The sequence below is a fragment of the Myxocyprinus asiaticus genome, chromosome 3, assembly GCF_019703515.2.
Source record: "Myxocyprinus asiaticus isolate MX2 ecotype Aquarium Trade chromosome 3, UBuf_Myxa_2, whole genome shotgun sequence".
Classification (NCBI taxonomy): domain Eukaryota; kingdom Metazoa; phylum Chordata; class Actinopteri; order Cypriniformes; family Catostomidae; genus Myxocyprinus; species Myxocyprinus asiaticus.
Window position 1 is genome coordinate 11506502 of NC_059346.1, and position 27939 is coordinate 11534440.

General features: G+C 37.5%; 1 protein-coding gene and 1 pseudogene across 2 annotated transcripts in view; both read right to left on the bottom strand.

The window, feature by feature from the left end:
• The window catches only part of LOC127425391 (metal cation symporter ZIP14), a 44518-nt gene that overhangs the window by 14756 nt on the left and 1823 nt on the right, over window positions 1–27939 (bottom strand). For both annotated transcript variants that reach the window (XM_051671351.1, XM_051671362.1), the window contains exons 2-3: window positions 8655–8949; window positions 4948–5119 (exon numbers count right to left, since the gene is read on the bottom strand). In XM_051671351.1, the coding sequence (XP_051527311.1) occupies window positions 4948–5119; window positions 8655–8924 (442 nt within the window). In that variant the 5' untranslated portion in view covers window positions 8925–8949. The remainder of the gene's footprint in view (window positions 1–4947; window positions 5120–8654; window positions 8950–27939) is intronic.
• LOC127431263 (piwi-like protein 2) overlaps window positions 23858–27939 on the bottom strand; it is a 74172-nt pseudogene continuing 70090 nt past the window's right edge.

Consider the following 27939-nt stretch of genomic DNA (forward strand, 5'->3'; position numbering starts at 1 on the left):
TAAATACAATTGTAAATATAAACATAATAATAATAATTGAAAAATAAACCATGACCTAAAGATATTTTAACACAAATCTCATGAATATTTATTTCTCCAGACTGCAAGTGCAGGAACTGAGTTTGGACTTTGCGCTGAGATAAGACGTGCTTTTGAAACGTCTTAGCGCAATGACCTATTTTTCAGGAAAATAGCAAATTGCCCTTTGGGGCACTTCATTTACATACAATACACCCACAGTTTGCACACATACACCCACAGTTAGTGGAAAAACTCCCACCCATGCCCACTTGCGCTCCCATGAAAATTGGATAAAACGTTGCGTACGGTCATAGTGATAACGCCGCGCTTTGCGAACTCATGAAAAATTTTGTTAATGTTTTTTTTTTTTTTTTTTTTACGTAAAATGGCAGATTCCTTTGTCTTGCTAAGGCTAATTTCATAGCTAACATTTTATGTATGCTATTTAAACACAATTAAATAATTTTTTCACACTTTTGGCATAATTTGACAAAATTACATATAAGAAATGAAGACCACTGAAAATATTCTGCTCACAAGTGTTATTTACTGTGAATTTTCTTCAAACATCACTTGCCTTGCATTTTATCATAAGCATGATAATCACTGACACTGTTGATGACTTGGCTAAAATACTTCTGTATTTTCTGTCATTCCTGGAATGCTCTTAGTTTTCCACCAGCGAGCTGAAAATGCAAAGTCTGGACTGGAGCTAGAATGATAACAAACTCTTTGAGTGGGAGGGGAAAATGCTGTTGCTCACACATTCACACTTTGTTCCAGTCTGTGCGTTGCTTGATGACATGCAAAGCTTAACGCTTTGGCTTCTTTTGGAACGAATTTCATTGGCAGACAAAAAAAAAAAAAACTGGCTAAATTTTGTCTAAAATGTAAATTACTTGATCTTAGCGTCTCGTTTATAGAACTGTTGTATAAAAGCAGCAGAGAGATCCCTGAACTTTTGTCTGTAAGTGGATTAGCAATAGCATATTGCACTGCTCTGTTTGTATTTAACCCAGTCTGGCTGGAATCCCTGGAAATACAAGATATCTGACACCAACACAATACTGAATAAATGCACGTGCCATTTGAAAGAGAGAATGTCATTATCTGGGAATGGACCATGGTTGGCGGTGTTTGTGTTTAAATATCAAATATCACAGTGACACATTCAAGCTGGCTTTCTCCAAAACCACAGTGTTACATTTATGTTTACAACAGAGAACACAGCTGTCAGCACTTTACCTGTAGAAGAAAGACTTATCCATAAAAACTGCCACACGCCTGCTTATAGGAAACCTATTTCTTTATTTTATATTATACATGGACTCACTACTTGTGGTATTAAAAAGATGTGTCAGTGAGGCAGTTTGTAAAGTTGCTCAAGTTTTTTCTATGGAATTCAAATGTATTTTAAGCTTGGTCACACTGCACTATATTTATTAAAAAAAATAAAAAGTTTAAAAAAGGTTTTTAAAAAAGGTTTTAGATGGAAAATGGCATGTCAAACCTGCCAACTTCTCAAAAGTTTCATCTCAACTACTCCAATACAAGATATCCAGTGTTTTATAGATAGAGCTTTGTTTTATGTTACAAAAATATGCCTGGTAAAATGATTATAGAGTGCTTGTGAACTTGTTTCCTGCTCTCTGCTCTCACAATGTTCTCTTCTAAAATGCCCCAACAGTCTTCACACACGCCCATGAAATTCTCTGAACTCTCTCTGTTTTTCTTTTTATACCTCCTGCCTAGACAAGGGATATTTCAGTTGAGCTTTTGAAAGACTCCCTAAACAAACCTCTCTTCAATTCTCCTCTCTGGCCAGAGTGTTGTGATTGAATCCAGATATGACTGGCATCTAACATATACAAAGTGTAGCAACTGTACAAGTCAAGATTTGCATGAGATTTGAAAAGATTCTTCCAAACTGGCTACAAAGCCAATAAATCTATTATATTCTACATAGGCATATATACAATGACCCCAAAAAGTATCTGGACACTTAAGCCACACTTTAGAAAAAAAAAAAAAAGACTTCGGCCTGTTTCACACCACTCACATAAGCGATGCTGCAGAGTAACTGCAACAGCAGAGGTCACGTTATGCTTTTACACTGACAGTGTTACGGTATGTCTTAATCAGCTCCCTATGTCATGAATCAGAATATTGTGAACACAAATTCGGGCATTGGCAAGGGTCATCCACTGAACATTGGGACACTTAAGGCCCAGATCTACGTCATAAGAAATCAAAAAACTAATGGGTGTAATGTCATTTAGAGCTAAATCTGACCAAAATAAAGGTGTTTTTGCATTCGGTGGTTCGTAACAGCTCGTCTGGGTGAACTTTTAGAAAAACTTCTAACCGGCTGCTAAACACTTTTTTACTGCCTTTGGTCCACGTCATCGGTAGGTCTGACATGAAGCTCCACCTACTACTTTGTTTACATTGTTCAGTCTGTATTCAACGTGAACACACCAGCGTGTAGAGTTTTTAGCAAGCTGGTGCACATTTACCTACATCAGTGCAATCGTTCGCATGGAGACATTTTCCAAGAACATGTCATGCTAATTTTTTTATTTTGTTTATTAGTCCACAAAAGGAATCAAATCTACTCAAATACTCTCAAGAGCAGTAAAAGCCATTCACACATCTGCCCAAAGTAAGGTATCACCATTACTTTATCTGTATCATTAACATTAACACTTTTATACACCCATCGCTGCAGTAGTATCAGTGTCATAAATCACAATAACAGAGGCATATTATGACCACATATAGTGTGTTAGCGCATATGCGTCATGAATTCACAATGCAAACAAGACAAATTAAACATTATCTACTGCATATTACATTAAATCATCGAGTGGTTAAAACAGCTTCTTTTACTGATCGTAACTTCTACTCAAAGAATGAGGCAAAAAGTAATTGCTAACACATTTGAAAGGTTTTACATGTAGCATCCTCATATTTAAATGCTCCCTCAGCAGTGTGACCAGTGTCTGAATGTTCGCAAACAATACACTGTTGCTCGGCTCTTTAGAACTTCTTTTTTACCTCTGAACGAAGAAGAACTTCTCCGGAAGTATAGGGGCCTTTACGACTCAATCACCTGCGAGACGATAACGAGCTTGTGCATTTAAACTCAGCTGGCATTAATCAACAACTCTGCTGTATAAATTACAGTGTCATGCATTTTTTAGAGATATTTAAACGTACAGAGTTATTATGAAAGAAAAATGACATAAAAAAAATAAAATATAAAAGGAGTGTATTTTTAACTTTCTTCTAACATGTCATATATTTAAAAGATTGTTTCCCTTTCATGCACATTATGGATGAAAGACATTAATAAGGCTTTAACTTAATAGTTTTACACTTGTGCTCTTATTCAAATGACTTATTCAGACATGACAACTTCTCCGGTAAGAGAACATAGTGAGCAACGATGTTCCTGGTTTTTACTGTGTTATGCTCCCTGGTTTTTACTGTGCTTTCTGGGAAATTATAGGGAGTGAATGTTTCAGTGCACTGGAAAGATTTTGCAATTGAGACAGCCCTAGATATGGCTGACTCCCTGATCAGTACCCTGACTACTGAACTAGGGAGCTGATTAAGATGTACCTATACAAAATAAACTGATTCACGGGTTACCACATTGAGAACTCCCTTCAATAACAGCCATAAAATGGTTATCAAGAGAGGGCCATTGAGAACTATTACAAAACTTGATCATCATGACATTTTGGGGAGGATCACATTTACATCCAAATGATAATTAATTTACATAAAAATCAAGAGTGCATTATGAACTCCTTAGATTTTCTGTATAAACAGTGTGTGGAACTTCAATTAAGCCAAACTGATGTCTTTCTTCAAACAATGGGTGAGTAGTCCACTCCATTATTTTATGTGGCTTCATAAAAGCCTATATTAAATTTATTTTTATGTTTTATAAATAGGTTTATAGGACATTTTCAATGTGTATTCTGAGTTCAGTGTGATATACGTGGTAAAAATAGGGTCTGAAACTCTACTGTCAATTACACAGCTAACATGAATATGGAAAACTGGTGCCAAAATAAATATGCACTGCTGCTTCCATGTGTGGTGTGAAACTGCTTACATGTGTGGTGTGGTCTTAGGGCACATGTCGCATGAGGTTTGTTTAGCAGCCAGAAAGTTCTGCCGACTGTAGACTTTTGGCTGTTCTTCTGATCACAATTTAACTAAAGATCAAGACTTAACACAAAAAAGTTTGAAAGAACACTTGCTATCTGATCTGACCCTCTTAGTCACAGTTTAAACTGTGAATCTGCTGAATAAATTTATTTTTTCCTAGGACCCTAATTTGGTGGTCAAGTCAAAGATTGTCTACCGTATACAGCAGATGCACTATGATCTAGTCTACTGTAAATATGTGAAGATGTCTTTGCACTTTATCCATACCGATAATGTTTTACATGATCCAACTTTAAGTTTCTTGGAGACGTGCAAAACATCTTGGCTTTAAGAAAATATTAAAAGACCTGATTAAGAAAGTTCCATGACTTCCAAAGTGCACACAAACAGTTAACAGATTGTAAAAAAAAACTAAAAAAAAACACTAAACTGGTAAATGCAATATAATACACTCAATGTACTAATGTCATTATAATTGATCGTATTAACTACACGTGAACCTTTGCAAATTTCTTCAATGTTTAAATACAGGGATATCTATTTTACTGACCAACTGATGGTGGGGGGAGGGGAGTGTTCAGAAAACCTGTTTGAAACCATTTTCGCAATTCTTTATTTTTGCAATTCTTTTTGGTGCTGCTAGTGGTGCAGAAATTTCACACTGCAGCTTTAAGCATTGGTAGCAATATATCCACTTTCTGTAAATACATTTTATATAACACCACATTATGATTTTAATCTTACCCTCTGCATAGGAGGGTCTGGGACTGGCCTCAGACTCTTGGTCCTGTTGGGTCTTGCATGCTTGTGAGTCCAGCTGCTGTATCATGGTGGGGCAGATGTCCTGTAGGCCTCGTCCATCTATTTGGGACTGCTCACTCATCCCATACACTGCCAGAGTTTCTGCTGCCAAGCACTGACAGCACAGGGCAAAGGTTTCAATTACACATCACACAGGAAAAAGCTTGAATCACAGAATTCAAAGCACAAGGTTTGAGCTATGGGGCAATCACACCATAGGACTTAGACTACAGGTTTCTCACGCACCTTACAGTCTAGCTGATCCCACAAAAGCTCAATGTGATTAAGATCCATAACACTCTTTTCCAATTATCTGTTGTCCAATGTCTGTGTTTCTTTGCCCACTTTAACCTTTTCTTTTTGTTTTTCTGTTTCAAAAGTGGCATTTTCTTTGCAATTCTTCCCATAAGGCCTGCACCCCTGAGTCTTCTCTTTACTGCTGTACATGAAACTTGGGTTGAGCAGGTAGAACTAAATGAAGCTATCAACTGAGGACATGTGAGGCGTCTATTTCTCAAACTAGAGACTCTGATGTACTTATCCTCTTGTTTAGTTGTACATCTGGCCTTCCACATCTCTTTCTGTCCTTGTTAGAGCCAGTTGTCCTTTGTCTTTGAAGACTGTAGTGTACACCTTTGTATGAAACCTTCAGTGTTTTGGCAATTTCAAGAATTGTATAGACTTCATTCCTCAAAACAATGATTGACTGATGAGTTTCTAGAGAAAGCTGTTTCTTTTTTGCTTTTTTACATCAGTAATGTCCTGACTATACTTTGTGATCAGTTGAATGCCACTTTGGTGAATTAAAGTACCAATTTCCTTCCAAAACAGCTAAATCTGTACATTATTCCAAACTTTTGGCTGCTAGTGTGTATATACTGTATATTATATATATATATATATATATATATATATATATATATATATATATATATATATATACACACATACACACACACACACAGTATATACTGCATATATACTGCTTATACACCGATGTGCCAAAACATTATGGCCACCTGCCTAATATGCTGTTGGTCCTCCGCATGCCGCCAAAACAAGACAAAACCCCTGAAGTTGTCCTGTGATATTTGGCACCAAGACATTAGCAGCAGATCCTTCAAGTCCTGCAAGATGCGAGGTGCAGCCACCTTGGATCGGACCTGTTGGTCTAGCACATACTACAGATGCTCAATTGGATTGAGATCTGGGGAATTTGGAGGCCAGGGCAACACCCTGAACTCTTCATCATGTTTCTAAAACCATTCCCCAACAGTGTGTGCAGTGTGGCTGGGCACATTATGCTGTGGAAAGAGGCCACTGCCATCAGGGAATACCATTGCCATGAAGGGGTGTACCTGGTCTGCAACGATGTTTAGGTAGGTGGTACGTGTCAAACTGACGTCCACATGAATGGCCGTACATGGCCGTCCAGGTGATGTAAAAGAAAACGGGACTCATCGGACCAGGTAACCTTCTTCCACTGCTCCAAGGTCCAGTTCAGACGCTCGCGTGCCCACTGTAGACGCTTTCGATGGTGGACAGGGGTCATCATTGGCACTCTGACCGGTCTGCGGCTATGCAGCCCCATACACAGCAGGATGCAATGCACTGTGTGTTTTGACTCATTCCTTCCATAAACATCATTACATTTTTCTGTGACATGTGCCACAGTTGCGCTTCTGTTGGTTTGGACCAGACGGGATAGCCTTCAATGCCCTTGCGCATCGATGAGCCTTAGGCAGCCAACATCCTGTCGCCGGTTTGTGGTTTGTCCCTCCTCGGACCACTGTTGGTAGGCACCCCACAAGCCTTGCCTTTTCAGAGATGCTCTGAATAATCATCTGGCCATATCAATTTGGCCCTTGTCAAAGTTGCTCATATCTTTACTCATGCCCATTTCTCCTGCATTCAACATGTTGACTATGAGAACTGATTGTTTGCTTACCATCTAATTTACCCAGATCTTGACATGTGGCCTTGTTAGGAGAGGATCAACATTATCCGCTTCACCTGTGAGTGGTCATACTGTTTCGGCTCATCTGTGTATATTATTTTTATTCATTTATTATGAATCTTATTGTTCAAAATGAAAATAATTATATACACTTTGATCTTACAAACAAAAAAAATATTTTTTTTCATTAAACTTTTTTTTTGAAGGGCTAGAACATTGTGAAATATCAAGGGTTACTTCAGGCAAATAATTTAAGGTCACAGGGTTTTGGATGAAAAATGTCTGGGAAAATCTGCACTAGAGCAATTGCACAACAAATCAATAAGATTTGAAGAAAACAAAAATGAGAGACTGCAATGGAAGGTATTATGAATTTGATGAACAGAGGCAGGATTTTTGTTGAAGAATCTGCAAGATACAAAACAAAGTGCACTTTTATTCCAAACGAGGACATTTAGTCCTACAGCATAACACTGTAAATGCTCTCTGTGGAGTAGAAAAATAATTACAGCTTGATAAAGCCTTTTATCGCTGTAGATAATATGGTACAGGACAAAATGTTACTCTTAACTTACACCTTGAGAGAAGCCACAACAGACCATATCTCTGATCAAATTTTTAATAACATGGTCAGACCAAACCTAAACCAAACATTTGGAACTTTGCAGGCCCTGGGTGTGTCCAGTCACCTAGGCAGTTAATACAGTAATACTAAGCATGATGATGGATTCACTTGCAACAGTGAATTTTATATCACTTGTAGGAATCCACAATATATATCGGTGAACATATAGGATGATATTAGTGGGGGAGGGGGTTTTCTTCACATTATTGGCATTGACTTTTTTTATAATGTTGATATTTTACAACATTATAGTTTTATAAGTTATAACATTTGTAATATCAATATTTGGCCATTCCAAACATTATAAGTTAATTATCGGTTTCCACAGATATTTCTATCCCGGTGCATCGCTAAGAAAAGTAAGTGAGCCTTAGTTTTTTCCGTAACTATCCTAAATATGGCCATCTTTATATTTAGGCTAATGGACAATAAACAGATAGCTTATAATATTGGCAAATATAAAACATGAGAGCTGTATACTGTTTGTCTAGCCCATGTATCTGTGATATGATAGTAAAAATTAAGAGACCACACTATAGTTCAGTCCCTTGTGTTGCGACAGTTAGCATGTCAAAGGATTAGTCTCTGTCATATCTTATAAAACACCCTGAGCAGATCAACCTCTTCCGTGTCAAGAGTGAATCGGGGCGACACTGAGCTTTGAAAATATTTAAAACATCCATCGCAAAGCAAAGCATGTGAACTAAAGCAGGGGAACATGACTTTCAGAACAGCAAGTTGGGACAATCCTTGTTTCTTGATTAAAATGAAGAGAGATCACAGCTTCTTACTGAGCACTCTTGAAAAATGCTTTACTTACAGCCTGTGAACAGAATTAGGTTAATTATCAATGTTTTTTCCCCTCAAAAAATTGTAAACTCAACAAAGGTTCAAAGCATTCAATCCTGACAGCTGTCATTTCTCATGCATGCAAACAGTCAATGAAATGTACTAAAGACCAAAACAAATAACCAATCAGTTGTGCAAATATAGCTGCATTTGGCAGGACAGGTATTAACATATTTACAGAACTAAATTGTTTTTGTCATCTACTTCAGATAGACTCACCTTGGATGCATTGGTTTTTGTGGGCTGTGTTTGTATGTTGTGGTCTTCACTTTGTCCTTCATTTAACCGCACTAAGAGTGATCGAAGCTGGGGAACAGAGATGGTAGTGTTGTCGCCATAGCGTGTCAGCAGTTCCTGAAGGACTTGAGCAGGAGATAGTCCATCCTGACCACTAACATCTCTTACTGGCCACTGCAGCAGGCCCAGAGTCAGGGTCAGGCAAAGGGTCAAGGTCAGCTTTCTGCAGCCATTGGATTGTCTCAGTGTCATGACTCTACCAGTGGCACGTCAAGCGCTACATAGAGAGAGAAAGAGAGAGAGAGCAAGGAAGGGATGTTAATAAATGATAATCACAAAAAAAAAAAAAAGCTTTAGACGAAAGCCATTTCTCTTTAAGTTTGGCTTACACAATGTTCCTGAAGTGCCTCGGAGATTTGAACTCATATACCGCTACGTTCAGTCTTAAATATACAATTTATTTACAACTGCAATATGCACAAAATCTGTTTTGGGATCAGGTCATGTAACTGGCCGGACTCGACCCAGGCTTCTCCCATATGAGCGCAATGGCTCATTGTTTCAGACACACATGCTCTAACCAATGGAGCATGGCTCCAACACAAATTATTTTTTAAGGGAGCAAAATAAGAAAGCATAATATTTTAATATGATCCATGAGCAACAGCTACACAAAGTATGTTGCTCCTGGCTAAACTAATGACAGCCTAAGCTAACATAACACTTATGTGCTAAATTATAGCAGCTCTCCTCTAATAATGACGCTATTGATTATGGCTCCTGCCAAGGACCAAACAGGACACAGTAGAACAGGCTTTTTTGACCACATACTCAATGTCTGTAAAGATTTCCATTCATCCTGATGAATTAAAAAAAAATTTCAAACACAAGAAACACAGTCCAGTTGTGAAGATTAACTCAAACTAATATACATGAATGAATGATTCACAAAAATCATATAATTGGCCCCGAAGGTCTCAGTGAAAACTTGTAGAGGGAGGTGCAGAGTAAACTTCAATTCAGACCATTGTTAGTTCAGACCAATTCAGACTATTAAATCAACAGCCCTGAAGCAAAAAAAAAAAAAAAAAAAAAAAAAAAAAGCGCTGATGTGCACTTGAGGTTGACTTGAGAAAAAAAAAGACAGGGTGCCGCGAAAAAAAAATAAAATGCAAAAACAAAACAACTTTCTATTCTGTTGTCCTGTATGGGATGGACTCCAACAAGAATCATAAAGCAAGACTTTGCAGGCAACTTGTCTTACAAGTGTCCTCTCCCTCTTGCAAAGAGAGAGTGCATGAACAAAAATCTGACGAGCAAGCCAAATCTGAGCGAACTAGAGCATTTCTGTTCACACTCCATAATTACATCTTGTGCTCTGTGTTTATTTCAGTTTGCTAACATGTGCTGAGCATGTTATATTTAAATCGCTCCAGAAGAGTCACTTTAAAAGAATATTTCGGGTTCAATACAAGTTAAACTCAATCGACAGCATTTGTGGCATAATGCTAATGATCACAAAAAATTATTTCGGCTCATCCATCCTTTTCTTTAAAAAAGCAAAAATCGAAGTTACAGTGAGGCACTTACAATGGAAGTGAATGGGGCCAATTTTGGAGGGTTTAAAGGCAGAAATGTGAAGATTATAATTTTATGAAAGGATTTACATTAATTATTCTGTTAAAACAGAAATGTTAGCTGTAAAGTTGTTTAAATCGTCATTTTTAAGGTCCTTTTAGGGTTTGTTGACATGCAAGTTGACATGTAGTTGTAAAAGTTGCTATAACTTTACACAGAAATGGTTAGTAAGTGATTTTATTGCACTAAAGTTGATTACCACAAAAATGTAATTCAACTCATTCCTCATTTTCTTTAAAAAGAGCAAAAATTGAGGTTACCATGAGGCACTAACAATGGAAGTGAAGGGGGCCAATCCTTAAACTTTAAAATACTCACTATTTCAAAAGTACAGCCACAAGACATAAAAAAAATATGTGTCAAAATGATTTTAGTGTGATAAAATCACTAACCTTATCAGTGTAAAGTTATATCCATTTTACAACTTCGCTGTCATCACAACGAAATGGCGTATACTCTAAAACCCCAAAACGACCGTAAAACAATGATTTAAACAACTTTACAGCTCCAATAATACACAAGGTTTAACAGAAGAATTCATGTTAGTGCTTTAATAAATGTATAAGCTTCACATTTCTGCCTTAAAACCCTCAAAAAATTGGCCCCTCTCACTTCCATTGTAAGTGCCTCACTGTAACCTCAATTTTTGCTTTTTTAAAGAAAAGGAAGGACGAGTCAAAATTATTTTTGGGGGTAATCAACATTATGCCACAATTGCTGTTGTTTGAGCTTAACTTGTATTGAACCTGGAATATTACTTTAAGAAGCTAGACCCCATTCTGAATATTACCACCTCCGATTACCCTATCGCAAATGATTAAATTTGAGAATTACAAAACAGCCCTAGCAAGTTTGCTAGCAAATTTATTATGACAAATGTGTTTTTGGTTTCCAAATTGTGAAAAGCAGCCCATATTTTTCAATGGACAACTGAATTCTATGAATTTGAGTGCCAAATCATAATCTTGTTTCATAAATATTATCAATGCTTTATTTTAATCAGTAGAATTTTATGTGTAAATATTAACTGCAAATGACATAAATTAACACTATTGTTAACAGAAGCAAATGTATTGCTATTATTTATTTTGCTACTATCCGTCTGGTTTTGGACAGTGATGATTTTTGCCACATAAACGCAACTTATATAATAACAAATTGGTAACTTAAAGCACAGGAAACAAATTTCTTAGCATATGGGGAGTTTAAAATCTGGCGCTGCAGTTGTGGGCTTACTTACTATAATATACATTTTAATAAAGTTCACAAATATTACTTTTAAGTCTATTTAGCTAGTCTCAGTGCTTCTGAGACTCATCTGCACCCAGGTTAATCTGGGTCAGAGAGGGAAAATGTACCAATCAAGTGCCATTTAACCTCCATGAAGGACCTTAAAGAACAGGTACTCACAAAAGAGCAAAGACTCACCTCGCTTAACCACAACTGGCCAGATCCTAAGCTGAATTTAGAGTCCTTTAGAAACAGAAGAGTCCAAGAAAGAGAGAGAAATACAGACAACAAAATATCCTCAACGTTCAGTCATATGTGTGCTTGTGAAAGAGAAGTAAAAACCTGTTTGCCTGGGTCAATTCTGATAACCATCAACACAATAGGATTGATATTTTTTGTTTTTGTTTATTTGTTTAACTCTAAATGTAAACTTGCCATGATTTTTTTAAGCATGCCAAGTGATGATTTGGGAATCCTGCCTCATCAATCTTGGTGTATATCACAACATGTGTGTTAAACTGTTTGAGAATGTTTGTCAAAAAACATGCAGGGTGTGCGAAGGTGAGGTTAACCGCACTAGTGCTGATGTCAGTTGTGGTATGCTGACTATGCACAATGCGTGTTTGTGAGCTGACAATACAGATGTTATGTGATCCTCACTGACTTATGGATAATTTATGAGTACCGGTACCTCCAAAGGCAACCTGTGCTTTGTAATGCACACACCTTATGAATCATTCACACCAAACGAGTTCTTAAAAAAGCTAAACGCAGTGCCACAAATATCATAATGCAGGTGTACTGAAATACGTTTTTATTAGTTTAAGTTCTTAAAGGGGTCATGAAATGGAGAATGAAATTTTCCTTGATATTTAGACATATAAGGTAATTGTACAATAAAAGCATACTGTAAAAACTCAAAACTTCCTCCCCAGTCTAAAAAGAGCATTTATAGTTGCCACCCTGCTGAAACATCTCATTTTGAAATCTGTGTGTTTGTGACATCACGAGACATTGCTCATTTATATTTACATATCCCTCAACATGCGTCATCGCACCCTTGGCCCCGCCCACTGACACTCAGTTCGAGAGAGCATGACAGACAAGCCTAGTGTGGCTAACTCTTCCTGAACACCAAAGAGGATCCATCTGGACTATTTTGAATTATTTTGTATATAATCATGCACTACACAGGCGTCTTTGACCGCTGTCATGTATCTCGCCACTTTTAAAAGACGCGGTGTCAAGTTACAACACTGAAGAGAAGCCATTCTCTTTCATTCAGCTGCTCTGCCTCTTGTTGTTTTGAGCACAACAGTCATGGATGCGTTCTTTCACACATCTGCGCTATTTTAATTGTTGGTGAATGTTCAATGTGTTTCCGGTGATGTGCGCCTCAGTGCGCCTATGTGTGTAAGTTTTTTCCCTGGCTCATATCAGCTTGTGAACCAGTCATAATACAATTCAAGCTTTGCAAAGGAACTGTTATTGAAGGATTGGGCAGTTAAAAACACTTGGACCCAAACACAAAACAGTGAGTAAACCGTTTCATTCATGAAAATTTCAAATTTCATGACTGTTTGATAGTTTATGGTGCCGGGTATTAACAATTATGCTTGAGATGAACAGTGTAATATATTCGGATGCAATGTGTTGGATGTGCGTTATGTGTAAACCCTGAAATTTTGTTTTATAATGTTGTGGAGCTTGCTCATTCTCTTCCGATTGAGATTCAAATCTGGCTGTATTTGAGGGGCTGCACAATGTTAGCCAATCATAACAGTGGCCGTTTACACAGAAGTTTAAGGAGGTGCTTATGCCAAAACCGAGCATTTCAGACAGAGGGCCAGAGACAGAGTGGAAATGTATCATATATTACTAAATTATGACTGTTTTGGTGCAAAAGAAAAAAACAAACAAACTTTAATACTGTTGTCAGTGCACCTCAGGGAACATGATAAATGTATTTTTGTTTAAAAAATAGCATTTCATGTCCCCTTTAATTTTACACACCATCTAAATGTGGTGCTTCTGCATGAGATGCTGAAAAAATATGACACACCTGCGCAAGAAGCAAAATTGTTTATTAGGAAAACAATGGAAAACAATAAATGAAAGTCAAAAAGACCAATCATAACTAATTCACAACAGGACATTTTCTTGAAACTCAATTAAATTATGCTGCTTTACAATTTAGAAATGCTGTTGTGCAAATTCACACTTTTTCCTTCAGAAAGAACAGCAGCAAGTGTACTCCTAATAGCAAATTCCTGAAAATGCACCTTAAAAGGACTGAAAAGTGTAGTGGTGCTATAAAACATGAGTGCTTTACTTTTGTACTGCTTTTTCTGGCAGACAAAAGTAAATCCTTAATTTAACCAAAACAATGAATCATGCCACAACTCATCAATACAGATATGCCTGTTACCCACAAGCAGAAATAAAACTCTGATAATAACAGTGTCATATTGACCCTGTCTGAAGAGATCCTTGTGGTCTGCTGTTATTTCCGGGGACAAGATAAGTTGTAAGGAAGAATGCTTGGTATTCAGAGTCTAAAGGGTGATTATGTTGCTACTACATCTGCATTAGGGCAGCTGATATTTTCAATCAGTTTTAGCAGTATTGACATGCTGTAATTTATCTTAAAACATTTTAACCAATTTTCTATAACTACAACAATACACACAGTTAATATTTGTACATATATAAAGAAATGGTGGCCAAATACAGGATCCAAGTTATAGCCTACACGGTCTCTACATGCATACTCCATACATGTACATTTTAACTTAAAATCTTCAGTTAAAAATAAATAAATAAATAAATCACTGAAGAAATATTAATCACATCTCAGAGCTCTCTCAAAGTTTTGATAATGAAACAACAAGGGAAATGCGCAATGAAGCAAGCATGGAACAAGCAAATATAGTCACATTTTTGCCTGTGTTGCACCACAATACAAAACAAAGCTATGAGACCCATCGTAAGTCTATAACAGAACATAAATAATTTTATTGCAAGTTGATGTCACCTTTACAAAAAATCTAAACTAGTCGCAAACTTGCCGCAAATTTGCTGCATGTTATTTTCACATGCAAATGAGCTTTTGATTCACCACAAATGGTTGCCAAACGTTTGCAACTCTTCGCCCATAGTGATGAATAATTATAAGTCTTACAGCACAAGCAGCAAGGTCTTTCATTGTTCACTGCTCAACACAAAACACAAAAAGGCATAAATAAACCTGAGACCCATTTCTTTTACTGAATACTCTGTAAGGCTGCAAATAACGATTATTTTGATAATCGACTAAGCTAACGATTATTAGAACGATTATTCGACTATTCTGCAATTATTGCAATGATTAATCATTAGCTCTTAACCGATTATTCAGCTTGTGCCCCGACTTAAAAGGCTGTATTAAACGTGCTTACTAACAATAAAGAGGACAAAATCATCTTTTAAAAATACCTCCAAAATGGCATTCACAGAATTAAAGGAAAAAATAGTTTTTATTAAGTTTAATTCAGTAAAGAAATTCACTGCAAAAAATCCTATGTTATCAATCCTATCAAAATATCCTGTTTTTGTCTTGTTTTCCATTTAAAATTGTCTAAAAATCCTTAAAACAAGATACATTTACTTGAGAAGCAACACATAAGATATTTAGACTTGCTTTAAGAGAATGTATCTTAAATAAAAGTGTATTTTGTATATAAGTGTATTTTTTCACTTGTTTATACTTCTGCGAGTGCAGTAAAGATAAAATCTACTTATATTCAAGATCTATTCTCTAAAAGCAAGTCTAAATATCTTATATGCTGCTTCTCAGGTGAATGCATCTTTTTTTAAAGGATTTCTAGATATTTTAAAATATTTGTATTTTTAATATTAAATTCAACTTTCTCAGATAATTTTTTTTTTCTGCAGTATAGCTGCTAAAGAAAATCTACGTTGTTTTAAATTTTGTTGCAGTGTATAATGGGGCAAAGACTACCTCTCTCACCTTTCTGTTCACTTCAATCCATCTTAAACTCACAAAAAAACAAACTCTCTCTTATTAATAAAGCTGCACATTGCCAATTTTCTTCACGATAAGAAATGCACAGTGGCACATATATTATTATTCAATAAGTCATGAGCCATCATGTTATAATCAGGCTCGAGTTGAGGGGGGGGATGCGAGGGAATGCCATCCCCCTAGTTGCAAGAAATACTAAAAAAGCATCCCCCTTGTAAAACCACCATCCCCCTTACCATCCCCTTTAGATCAATTGTGTCATGTATTACTTAGAAATAATGATGCAAGTAAAATATGTAATTTGAATACGTTTGATAAAAAACAGACTTTAAATAAGGGCGATAAGCCGGTCAGAATTAGATTTCGACGTGTGAGGTTGCCAGATTTCTATAGGTGAAATCTCACAATTAGATCTTGACACTTGTACAGTTTGAATATATTCTGCAAGGGTGACGCTTTAGTCCCGCAATCTGGCAACCTTGAGCACGCAAGCTCTTTCTCCACTGCGAAAAGACGCTGCTAAACAGGTATGTCGGAGTTTAGCGATGGGGTGACTTGTCCTTCCTAGTGTTCACATGAAACTTACGCCACAAGTTTTCAAATGTTTCATGCACTTTCAAACGTGGTCAAGTAGTAGATTGGAGTAGAAAAAATGCATGTCTGCAGTTGGCGAGCGATCTAGAAGAAAACCTTTTTCATGATCATAATGTGGATTCTTTTCACAAAATTAATCATAAAATACAATTACAGAGGGTAACAGGTGCATATTATGGCCACATGTCCTAAGTGTCAATGAAGTGATATATTTTTTGTCCTGATATATTAAATTATAAATACACAAAAAATACAGTTCACACAAACCATTTACTTGAATACACCTCTTCTATGATGAACATATTTTCAATTGTTGAGTATTTTCAAAAGTCATTTTGATATTTTTTTCTGGGGCTTAAAAATAAAAAATGTGATGTGGTGTCCAGAGACTGTAAAAAAAAGTCAAAGTCTCATTAAAATCTGAAATTCCTGAAAAAAGAAATGTTGGCATGACTAGTGCAGAATAAAATTTTATTGTTATTTCTTAAAAAAATAAACAGTCGAGCCACGTGACGCCATGTGAAGGGCAGACATGTGAGAGACAGCTCTGCACACTTTGCTAATTGTTTTAATTATTTTCATGATATAATCCAGTGAAGTTCGATACACCCAGTTACACATTTGCTGTTGAGGTAAACATGGCAAAGAAGTCAAAATCTTCGGGCTCTGGAGACATTAAAAGACACTTACGGGTTCAAGATGAAAGCCCAGAAAGGCCTGTGGACCGGGGACTCGATTTGGATGGCGTGGCGGGAGAAGGAATCCAGCGTCAACTGTTCAACATGTCGGTGATGTTGACGAAGGTACCTGCAGACTTGGGAGGATCTCGCTGTAATACGTCGATCGATTACGGCGATGGAAAAAAAAAATTCTCTGAGTTAGTCACAAGAGTGACAGATGTTGAGAAACGAATCGATTATTTGGAGTCATCAGAGAGGGAATTAGCCGCTAATCCGCCCGCGACCAAAGTTGATTTGGAACATGTTCTTGAAAAGCTTGAAGATCTTGAGAATAGAAGCCGCAGGAATAACATTCGAATTGTTGGAATTCCTGAGCATGAGGAGGGCAGAGATATGGTGAAATTCCTAGACGAGCTTTTCCCGAGTCTGCTCGACATAACAGGCCACAAGCTGGAAATCGAGCGAGCTCACAGAGTCCCAGCTCACAGATCTGCTGAGGGAGAAAGGCCCCGATCGATTCTGGCCAAATTTTTGAGATCATCCGATAAAGATCTCGTGTTGCGCCAGGCGAGGAACAAAGGAAAGCTTTCTTGGAAGAATTACAATATTTTCTTGTTCCCAGACTTTGTGAACTCGACAAGAGAGAAACGCGATCGTTTTAAGGAATGCAAGAAACTCTTACATCAGTGGAAGATCACTTTTGCTCTGATGTTTCCGGCCAGACTGAGAATAAACACCAAGGACGGCAGCAAAGTATTTACATGTCCCAATCAGACAATGTCTTTTATTGTAACCATTGGGTGTTTTTCTTGTGAGTGGATTGACTCACTGTACATACTCTGGCTTTCGGAGGAAGCTGGGCGCCATTTTTGTTTCTTTTTGCGTTGGCTCCGCTGAGCGGCTGGAGTTTTTTTGTTTTGTGGATTAACATTTTTCCTTAAAGAAACTTTTGCATTGACGGAAGATCACTTTTACGATGAAGTTCCAGGGCAGATTGAGAATAGACACTACGGATGACCACAAAATATCTACATGCCCACACAAAGGATGTCTTTTATAAAGTTGGCGGACTGTATAAATCGTGGGATATACTTTTATGCGGCCTCTGAGTGAATTGACTCTTGACCATCCGAGGAACCGTGCTGCGTGTTTCGTTTCCTTTTGTGCTGGTTCCGCCTAGCGTTTGGAGCTTGTTTTGTTAAACACTACTTCGGGACAGTTATGGATGAATCTGTCAGTTCCTTGTGCTTATGCCTCCTGTTGGCTGGAGTATGATTTGTGGAGTATTTTCGTGGGACACTGGAATGATTACGCCATCTGCTGCACTCATCAGCTGACTCACTGAAGATTCGTTTGTCTGTTTGAGGAAAATGAACAGCTTTAAATCGGATGGATTTTGTTTTATGAAGGAACACACCTTCGAGACAGTTCTGTGAATGAGTCTACACGTTCAAAATATTTGATGTTATGTAATTTTGGCTTACAAATTTGTGAGGCAAAATTGAGCAATCCGATGGCAAAATTGTTGCGGGGGCTCTCGTAGGCGTACATGGACTCTTTGAGTTTAAAGGGATTGACGCCGGTTGGCGTTTGTTTTGTTTGGGGGGAAGTTCGGGGTTTTATTGTTGCATTAATGTTGAAATGTGGTCTTCATAATTTTGTTTTTGGCACACAATTTATTTTTTCTATTATATCAAAATGTCAAATGTTAATATGAGTGTATTATCTCTCTCCATATGGAATGTGAATGGGTTGGGGCACCCCATAAAAAGAAGGAAGGTTATTTCTTTTCTTAAATGTAAGAAATATGATATAGTGTTTCTTCAAGAAACGCATCTTTCCCCGCAGGAAGCTGAAAAATTTGGGAAGATATGGGGTGGACATGTTTTCTTTAGTGTTGGCTAAAGTAAGAGCAAGGGAGTCATTATATTGGTAAATAAACATTTACAATTCAAATGTCTCAAACAGTTTAATGATAAATTAGGAAGAGTCATTATTGTTTTAGCAGAAATTCAGGGGCAAAGTCTGATTATGGCTAATATTTACGCACCTAAAGCTGATGATCAGGGCTTTTTTATAGATCTTGAAGGGATGTTGCAAACCGCTGGCACCCCTCATGATATAATATTGGGAGGAGACTTTAATCTTTTGATGGACTCAGTCCTTGATCATAGTGAAGCAAAAGTGTGTAAGCCCCCTAGAGCTACATTGACGCTTCACAGGATGTGTAAAAATCTTGGTCTTACAGATATTTGGAGACTTTTGAACCCATCTGGTAGAGACTCTACATTTTTTTCATCAGTCCATAAGATTTATTCTAGAATAGATTTTTTTTTAATATCCATATCCCTCATTTCATCTGTTGTCGATTGCTCAATTGGAAACATTTTAGTCTCGGATCATGACCTGGTGAGTTTAGAGGTGTTGCCACATATAGAGAAAAATAAATCATATAGTTGCCGCCTTAAAGTATCCCTTTTGCAAAATCCTGATTTCCAACAAATGTTAAAGACTGAAATCAGTGTTTATATGGAGACCAACTGGTCTTTGGTATCCTCTGTGGGCGTGGCTTGGGAGGCACTTAAGGCGGTTCTTAAGGGTCGGATCATACAGTATGCCTCATTCATCAAAAAAATCCAAAGCACGAGAACTCGTGGAGTTGGAAGGAAAAATTAAAAGTGCAGAGGCAGAGCTGAAGCGCTGTATGTCATCTGATGGCCTCAGAGAATTGACCCGATTGAAATATAGATATAATACTATTTTGTCGCAGAAAGTGGAGTTTTGGTTATTCAGGGCAAGACAGTCATACTTTGAGTCGGGGGACAAAGCAGGGAAGCTTTTGGCTAGATATATAAAGCAGAGAGTGTCTCTTTCTATCATTCCATATTAATAATGCCTTTAAAGAGTTCTATCTTGATCTTTATAGTTCCACGTCTTCATCTACTGATGAAGATATTAGAAACTTTGTGGAACCATTAGATCTTCCTAAACTGAAGACTGAGCAAAAAAACTCTCTTGATTCTGAGATAACCTTGGAGGAGCTTGACGAGGTAATTAAGTCCGTGCCTACTGGCAAGGCTCTGGGGCCAGATGGTTTTGCTGCAGAATTTTTTAGATCTTATGCTACAGAACTGGCTCCACTTTTGTTAGAAGTTTATAATGAATCATTAAAGAATGGAAGGCTTCCTCCAACCATGACACAAGCCCAGATCAGTCTGATTCTAAAAAAGGACAAAGATCCAAGAGAAAAAGTTGTAAAAGTTACCGTCCAATCTCCCTGATCCAACTAGATTGTCAAAAATTTTGGCTTACCGATTAAGTAAGGTTATGACATCTCTTATACATATAGATCAGGTGGAGTTTATTCGGGGCCGCAGCTCTTCTGATAACATCAGGCGTCTCATCAATATCATGTGGTCAGTAGCAAATGATCAGTCTCCGGTCGCTGCCATCTCACTTGACACCGAAAAGGCGTTTGATATGGTAGAATGGGATTATCTTTAAGATTTTGGAAATGTATGGGTTCGGGAGTACATTTATTGGCTGGATTAAGTTACTTTATAGAAACCCTGTAGCAGCGGTACAAACAAACGGATTAATTTCAGATTATTTTACTCTGGATAGGGGCACTCAGCAAGGTTGCCCTCTTTCCCCATTATTGTTCTGTCTTACCCTGGAACCATTAGCAGCCGCGATAAGGAAGGAGGAGGATTTTCTAGGCGTGGTTGCAGGAGGTGTGGCACATAAGCTTCTGCTTTACGCAGATGATATTTTATTATTTGTCTCTGAACCTATTAGATCTATGCCTTGCTTCCACAAAATTATAAATTCCATTTCCAAGTTCTCAGGATACAAAGTCAGTTGGTTTAAATCCGAAGCTTTGGCTCTGACAGCGTACTATCCAGTAACGGCTTTCAAGCCGGGCGCCTTCCAGTGGCCCAAACAGGGCATTAAGTATTTGGGGATTTTATTCCCAGCAAATTTGTCTGATTTAGTTAGTGTTAATTTAGTTAGTGACCCTTTAATAAAAAGGTTTTCGAGTGATGTGGGCAGGTGGGCTTCATTACATTTATCGATGATTGGGAAGGTTAATGTTATTAAAATGAATTATATTCCAAAATTTAACTACCTGCTACAGTCTCTCCCTGTAAATGTCCCCCTCTCTAATTTCAAGCAATTTGATAGCATAGCGAAGTCCTTCATTTGGAATGGTAAACATCCCAGATTGCATTTTAATAAGTTACATAGGCCGATAGACAAAGGTGGCCTACCTAAGATTTTGTTTTATTACTATGCGTTCAGTCTCAGACATTTGGCTCATTGGTCACTTCCACCTGAGAGAGCCCCTCCCTGGTTTGTTATTGAACAGGCAGTTCTTGCCCCTATTTCACCATTACAAAGCATCTCTATCAAACTAATCGGAAAAGTTAAGTTACACCCCGTTATTTTGCATTTACACTCGGTATGGTCTAAAGTGTCCAGATTGTTGAAATTGGACACTTATTTAAATGTTGCCTCGAGCATATGGCAGAACCCATGATTGTGTATTGGCAAGTCCCCTTTCTGCTGGCCAGAGTGGTTTGTGAGGGGGGTTGCTACACTTGGTGACCTATATGAAAGTGGAGTGTTGAGATCGTTTGAAAACTTGGTCCAACATTTTGGGATCACCAGACCTGTTTTATAGGTATTTACAATGGCGCCACCTGCTTTGTACTATTTTTGGGAGTATCACACACCCCCCTAAGGAGGCAGATGCTGGGAGAGGTGATTGAGGCTTTTGGAAAAGGTCATGAGACATCAGTGTACTACTCCCTGTTAATTCAGAGTCTGGGGGACGGAGCCTTAACTTCTCTCAAGAGAGTATGGGAGAAAGATTTAAATTTGGCATTGGAGGAAGGAGTGTGGGCTAGGATTCTTAAAAACGTTAAGTCTGCATCTAGAGATGCAAGGGTGCTCTTATACAATTCAAAATTTTGCATAGATTTAATTGGACCCCCTCTAGACTGTATAGGCTTGGTCTTAAAGACACACCCACCTGCTGGAGATGCCAATCGGAGGATGGAGACCTGACCCATGTTTTTTGGTGGTGTGTCGAGATCCAGAAATTCTGGTCGAAGGTTCAGAATTTTGTGTGCGATGTGGTGGGCACTCGGGTTTCGTTTTGCCCCAGACTTTGCGTTCTGGGCGATGGGGCGGTCATCTATGTGGGGGATGGCCCTATTGAGAACTGGGTTCTGACCTGTGTGATGATCGCCAGGGAGGTTATTTTGAGTGGTTGGAGGTCAGCTGGTGCGCCCCCATATCCGGAGTGGTGCACAGAGATGGGGAGGGTAGCGGCTTATGTAGAGGTGTCATTGGGAAGACGGGGTGATTTAGATTTGTTTGTCCGGAAATACTTTATTACTTGGAATTTTTGGAGGGCTCTCAGGTGGGGTGTAGAGAGAGTATTGTAGTATAGTTTTTAAGTGAGTATGATTATTATGTGTGTATATGTATGTGTATATGTATGTGTATATATATTTGTGTGTGTGTGTGTGTGTGTGTGTGTTTGTGTGTGTGTATGTGTATGTGTATGTATATATTTACTTATGTGTGACCACAGGATTGTTTTTTGGGGAGGTGGGGTTGGGGGTTGGGGGTTGGGGAGGGGGAGGGTTGTGGGGTTTAATTGTTGTGTGAATATATATGTGTGTGTGTGTTTCTTGTTATTATAAGATTTAATAATAAATGTTAATTAGAAAAAATAAAATAAACAGTCAAACAATTGTTCATAAAATGCTTTTTGTCCACCAAATCAAAATCTTTGGGTTTAACCAACATGTAGGTAGCCATTTTGTTGTTTATGTTGACCATAAAAACTAAAAAACACAGTAAAATAGTGTTTTGTCAGTATTTTGTTTGCTGAGATAAACATTGGTACTGAGACTATTTAGTATAGACAGGTCACTTCTATTAAAATGAATGGGAGAAATTGGAACACCCAGCAGTCAACGGATGTAGAAAGGAAGATGTTTAAAAAAACATCTGATATTTATTTTGACATGTTTATGAAAAGGCACATTTTGTTCATGTGGAGTAACCCTGAGAAAAATCCTTGATATTTTTGACTAAAAAAGTCATAATATTTATTTTTTTAAAAAAAAGCTTTTTTTAAATTAATGGTTAAGTTATTTGTACTCTCATGTATTCAAGATGCAAAGTATTATAATACTTATTACTAATGGTTACACCATATGACAACTTGAAAGTTTGACTTTTTATTTATTTATTTTTTTTAAATGCTATAAAAGGTTTTTCAAAAACATATGAAACCAAATTGGACAAAGATTACATTTCTGAGAATATACATTAGTGTTTTAAACTAATTTGTAATTTGTCAATGACCCATAAGTAATTCGCCCAGAGTGTGCCTCAGCTGGGTGCAGTTTCAATCTCTCACTCCCCCTTAAATCGGGGCACTTTGCGCAACTCGTAGAAGAGGCGTGGACCACACAGAAAAAAGCCAGTTTCGGAGTTTGTAGTTGACCTGTTTCCTTATTATTTAGACTTTAATAAAGGATGCATTAAAGATATTACAGTGAGGTGTTTCCTTTAAAGGTGCTCTGACATGCAAGTTTTTGCTTCAGTGGAACGGCAGCCCCGGCTCCGCTGTATTTAGTTATTTTGTATTTTTGCATTATAATTCCCTCATACTTTGCGATCTACATCACCTGAAGCAGTTTAGAAAGTTTAGAGTGTGTGAGCTGTGTAATTATTCCTCTCCTCACTCAGGTGCAAACTGCAGTGCTGCTCTTGCGCATCATCATTAGAGTTTAATGTGATCTCATGTTACTTTAAATTAGATCAAACGACTATTCAAAAAAATTGTCGAAAGTTTTTATTGTTGACGTTGTCGATAACATCGACTAATTGTTTCAGCCCTAATACACTTGCCATCACTTCACCCCAGGTTGGGAATGCAAACTATCCTGCACACTAGTGAAAAAGAGGTGACAAACTTTCCCACTTCATCCACAGCTTTACTCTGCTGAGCCAACAGGTTTTAGAGCTGGACCCAGGTGATAACCCAACATGATCACACGGAAAGCCAGCATGTTGATTCTGTTGTTGAGAGTTTCTGTACCCTAGGATTGGCCACATTACAGCAACTCACTGACAAGCGCCATCAGACATTTTTGCATCGGCTCCAGCCTGTTTACCTTACATTTCGTTGCGATTGGAAGAGCGTCGCATCAGCAGCGCGGGAGACCTGGTTTCGGATCCTGTATTGAAACCAGGAAGTAATTGCATTCACATAATTAGTGACAAGCGTGATATGGAGGTTGCATTTTTTCCCACTAACATTCAATTTTCGCTCCACTGATGATTTGGTTTAGGTACGGTGTTTGGGTTGGGGTACAGTTTATAAAATATGCATTCCTCTTCGCTGTATTATAGCCTGTCCAGGTGAATACAACTCGCTTCACAATTCACTTTTAGCACCCCTCCGTGGACATTACACCCAGAAAATCGAGCTCACGTGTGCCCATACACCCAACAACACTTACTGCTTTGACCACTGGGGACAGTGTTTCAAATTTTGGTAAGCACAGACCGATTTCAGCTAAAGCAAAGTCAACCTACTGTTTCTGATTTCACTGTGATATCAGTCTGAATAACCACAAGAAAGGACATATCCTTATCAACAACTGCACACCATCTATTGTCAAGCAGGCACTCTATGAATAGGCAAATTATGGGGAAAAGAAAACAGGGAAACAATGAACGGAAAGGCAAGGGACAGAAGGGAACGATCTCTAAGGGAAGCTTTTCCTTGTTCACTAGAGGTGTTGGCGTACTATACTTTTCAGGGAGGTCTGTACAATAAATATGCTCCAAAATGCTCCAAAAACAACCCAATCCAGCCAAATATGAACAAAGCTGTTTGAGCAATAAGGTTTTTGGTTGGATTAACCACAGGATAAACTAAGACATGCATGCTGGCTGTTCCATACTAATGCTTTTAATTCCAATTATGGTGTCTGCTATTGTTTAGATTTAGGAATTTTAATAAACCCCTAACCTGAAGTATTAAAGCCAAAGATTACTTCGGTTTTCTGTGTGCCTTTATGTCTCGAGCACTGTGCGCAGGGACTATCCACTAGCAGTTTAGTTTTTCTAGACATGCGAACAGTGCACGTCGGTGAAGCATGTGGCTGCCATTAACTGTGCTGAAAGAGTATCACAAAGCATTCGTAGTGTGCATGCGCTGAACGCGTCCTTATGGGCTTGCGTTCAACAGAGGCTACATTCTAAGCAATTCAAGTTACGTTTTTCACCTGATGGGCAATAAAAAGTGTAAAATAATCCCATACACTCACATTGCAGAAGGGACCTGAGCCATATCTAGGGACCAGAACATTATAGAGACTAGCAACATTCACATAACATCGTGCCAGCATCCCCCTGGGAGCCACCCAAAATATTTAGAATCATGGTGGTGACTTTTGTACAGCCAAGCACAATTCACATTTTTCTTCAGGAAATTTAGAAATGTAGTGTTATCAATGAAGTTGAAAGCTCTCATATTATTGAAACCATTAGCCAAAAAAAAAAAAAACAAGGCAACCATTATTTGATGGCGATTCAGAATCTGAGAACAGCATCACTGGAACAGTATGTCTTGCAGTAAGGAGTAACTTACTCGATGCTAAACAATCCTTCCTGAAGGTTGTAAGGAATTTGAGCACTATGACTTTGTTAAGGTAGATTTGCTGACTGCTGACAACTTAAACACTGCTGTTGCCAAGATTTAGCTCCCTTCTGCAATCTTGCAGATTCTGGCATCATTTGAAGTTTGTTTTGGACAACATTACCCAATCTGTTTACAATTCAATTTAGGCATTTGATTCCTTTATATTAGCGACTTGCTGTCTTCATGAGTCAAACTTTATTTCATTACATGTCTTCCCTGGGAATTGAACCGTTGACCTTGGCATTGAACCCATGTTTGAACAAATATTAACATCTCTGGAACATACACTAACTAGTTCACAATCAGATAGCCAACTATGGCCAGCAGAATTTACTTTTAATCATGTGCAGAATGTGTACATGAATTATAAATAGTGGTCGACCGATATGGGTTTTTCAATGGCCTATGCTAGTATCTACATAGCAGAATGGCCGATGGTCAATGCAGAGAAACATAATAAAATTTATCAACAGTAATTCAGATGTGCACAAAACTTCTGAAGTGAAAGAAACACTTATGCAATATTTACTAAAGCTTGCACAATCTTGAAATGAAAAAACCTTGAAAATAGAAAGTTGACTATCCATTGACAAATCTATTGGTAGATTTTGGAAGTGACACAAGGTAATGTTAAAACTTATGTTAATTGGCCAATCAGACATGGTTATTGATTGATCGGCCGACCGATATATCACAAATTATAGCCCTAACCTAACCCTAACCCTAATTCCTGATATTAGCAATGAAATTACTACTAGTGAAAAAGCTAATTTTTGATATCAGTAATTATATACAGTACGTCATTACTCACGGGAATTCACATTCTTGATATCAAAAATGGAATTTCAACCAGTAAAAGACATAACATATGTTGTAACTTAATTTTCACTAGTAAAAAATAAATAAATAAATACATTCCTGATATCAACTAGTAAAAATTCTAATGCTAAGAAATTAATTACAGGTATCTGTAATTGCATTTTTAACAGGAGTGAAAGATAGGTCAGTAACAGATATCATAAATTACAGCTTTTACAAGTTGCATTCCATTTTTTGGTATCAGGAATTTGTTTTTTCGTGAGTATCAATGTCATTTCCCCCCCAATAATTTATGTTTTTACTAGTGCAAACTTAATTACTGATATCAAAATTTAGCATTTTTGTTTAATTTCATTGCTTATCAAGAATTAGCATTTCAACAAGAGAATTTTTTTTTTTATAGATATCTATAATTCATATCCTGCACTAAGCCGGCAACTTTTTCCAACACACTACCCATGCTGAGAAACAATAAAATAACTTTACATTACCTGTTGTACTTCAAATATAAAGAGCTTCCTTTGTCCTAAACAGCTGGCTTGTCTGACACATACAGTCCCCAGGACTCTTCAAATGCCCCTGGCTCTGGGATCAAAGCCTCTTTATACAAGAGACAACGAAGCATTAACAGCACCACTGTAATTAAATCATCAGACCTGTCATTAAAGACAATGACGTAATGGCAGAGAGAGCTTCCCTTCTGTTTTGGGGGCATCCTCAGATATTATTACCTCCAAAAGCACAGGGCATCAACAACCTGCATCAGTTAAGCCCTTGCCTAACCACTAAGCTGGAAAAATGGATAACAAGCAGTTTTGGTATTTTCCACAATACGTCAAACCTGACGAAACCACAATAATTTTGTCAGGACTGAAGATGCGTCAGAGCAGCAATCAGGACTGCTAAAATCAACTGGTTATCTTTGTTTTGGTGGAAATACGTGAAACAGGCCTGCCACTATTCAATGTGACAGATGTACACATTTTTCTTGTATATTTCAAAGAAAACAGGAGTCTTGAACAATTTAAATGCTTCATTATTATTATTAGGGTCCCACACCATTTGACCAATGAATTTCCAGGTCTTTTCTAGTCAGTCATAATTACAGGCTTTTTAAAACAAAGATTTTTCAAATGATTTGAAAGACAATTCTGAGCATAACTACAAAAATGTATATTTATCATAAAAATTTCCATGACTTTATAAAATTTTATTCATTTCCATGCCTTTCCCAGACTTGGAAATTACATTAATAAAATGTAGGGATATTTGCATGTTTTCCATGGCCAGGAACCCTGGAAACACATTATTATTATTATTACTATTATTGGTAATTCTTCATTAATAACACTAACATTAATCTCTTTAAGGATTAGTTCACCCAAAAATGAAAATTCAGTCATTGTTTACTCACCTCTGTGTTGTTGTAACACCATATGACTTTCTTTCTTTGTCTTTACACAAAGGGAGAAATTGTGAACAAATTTTGTTCTCAGTGATGTCATACAATGTCAGTTTATGGTGACCACCTCTTCAAGCTTCAAAAGA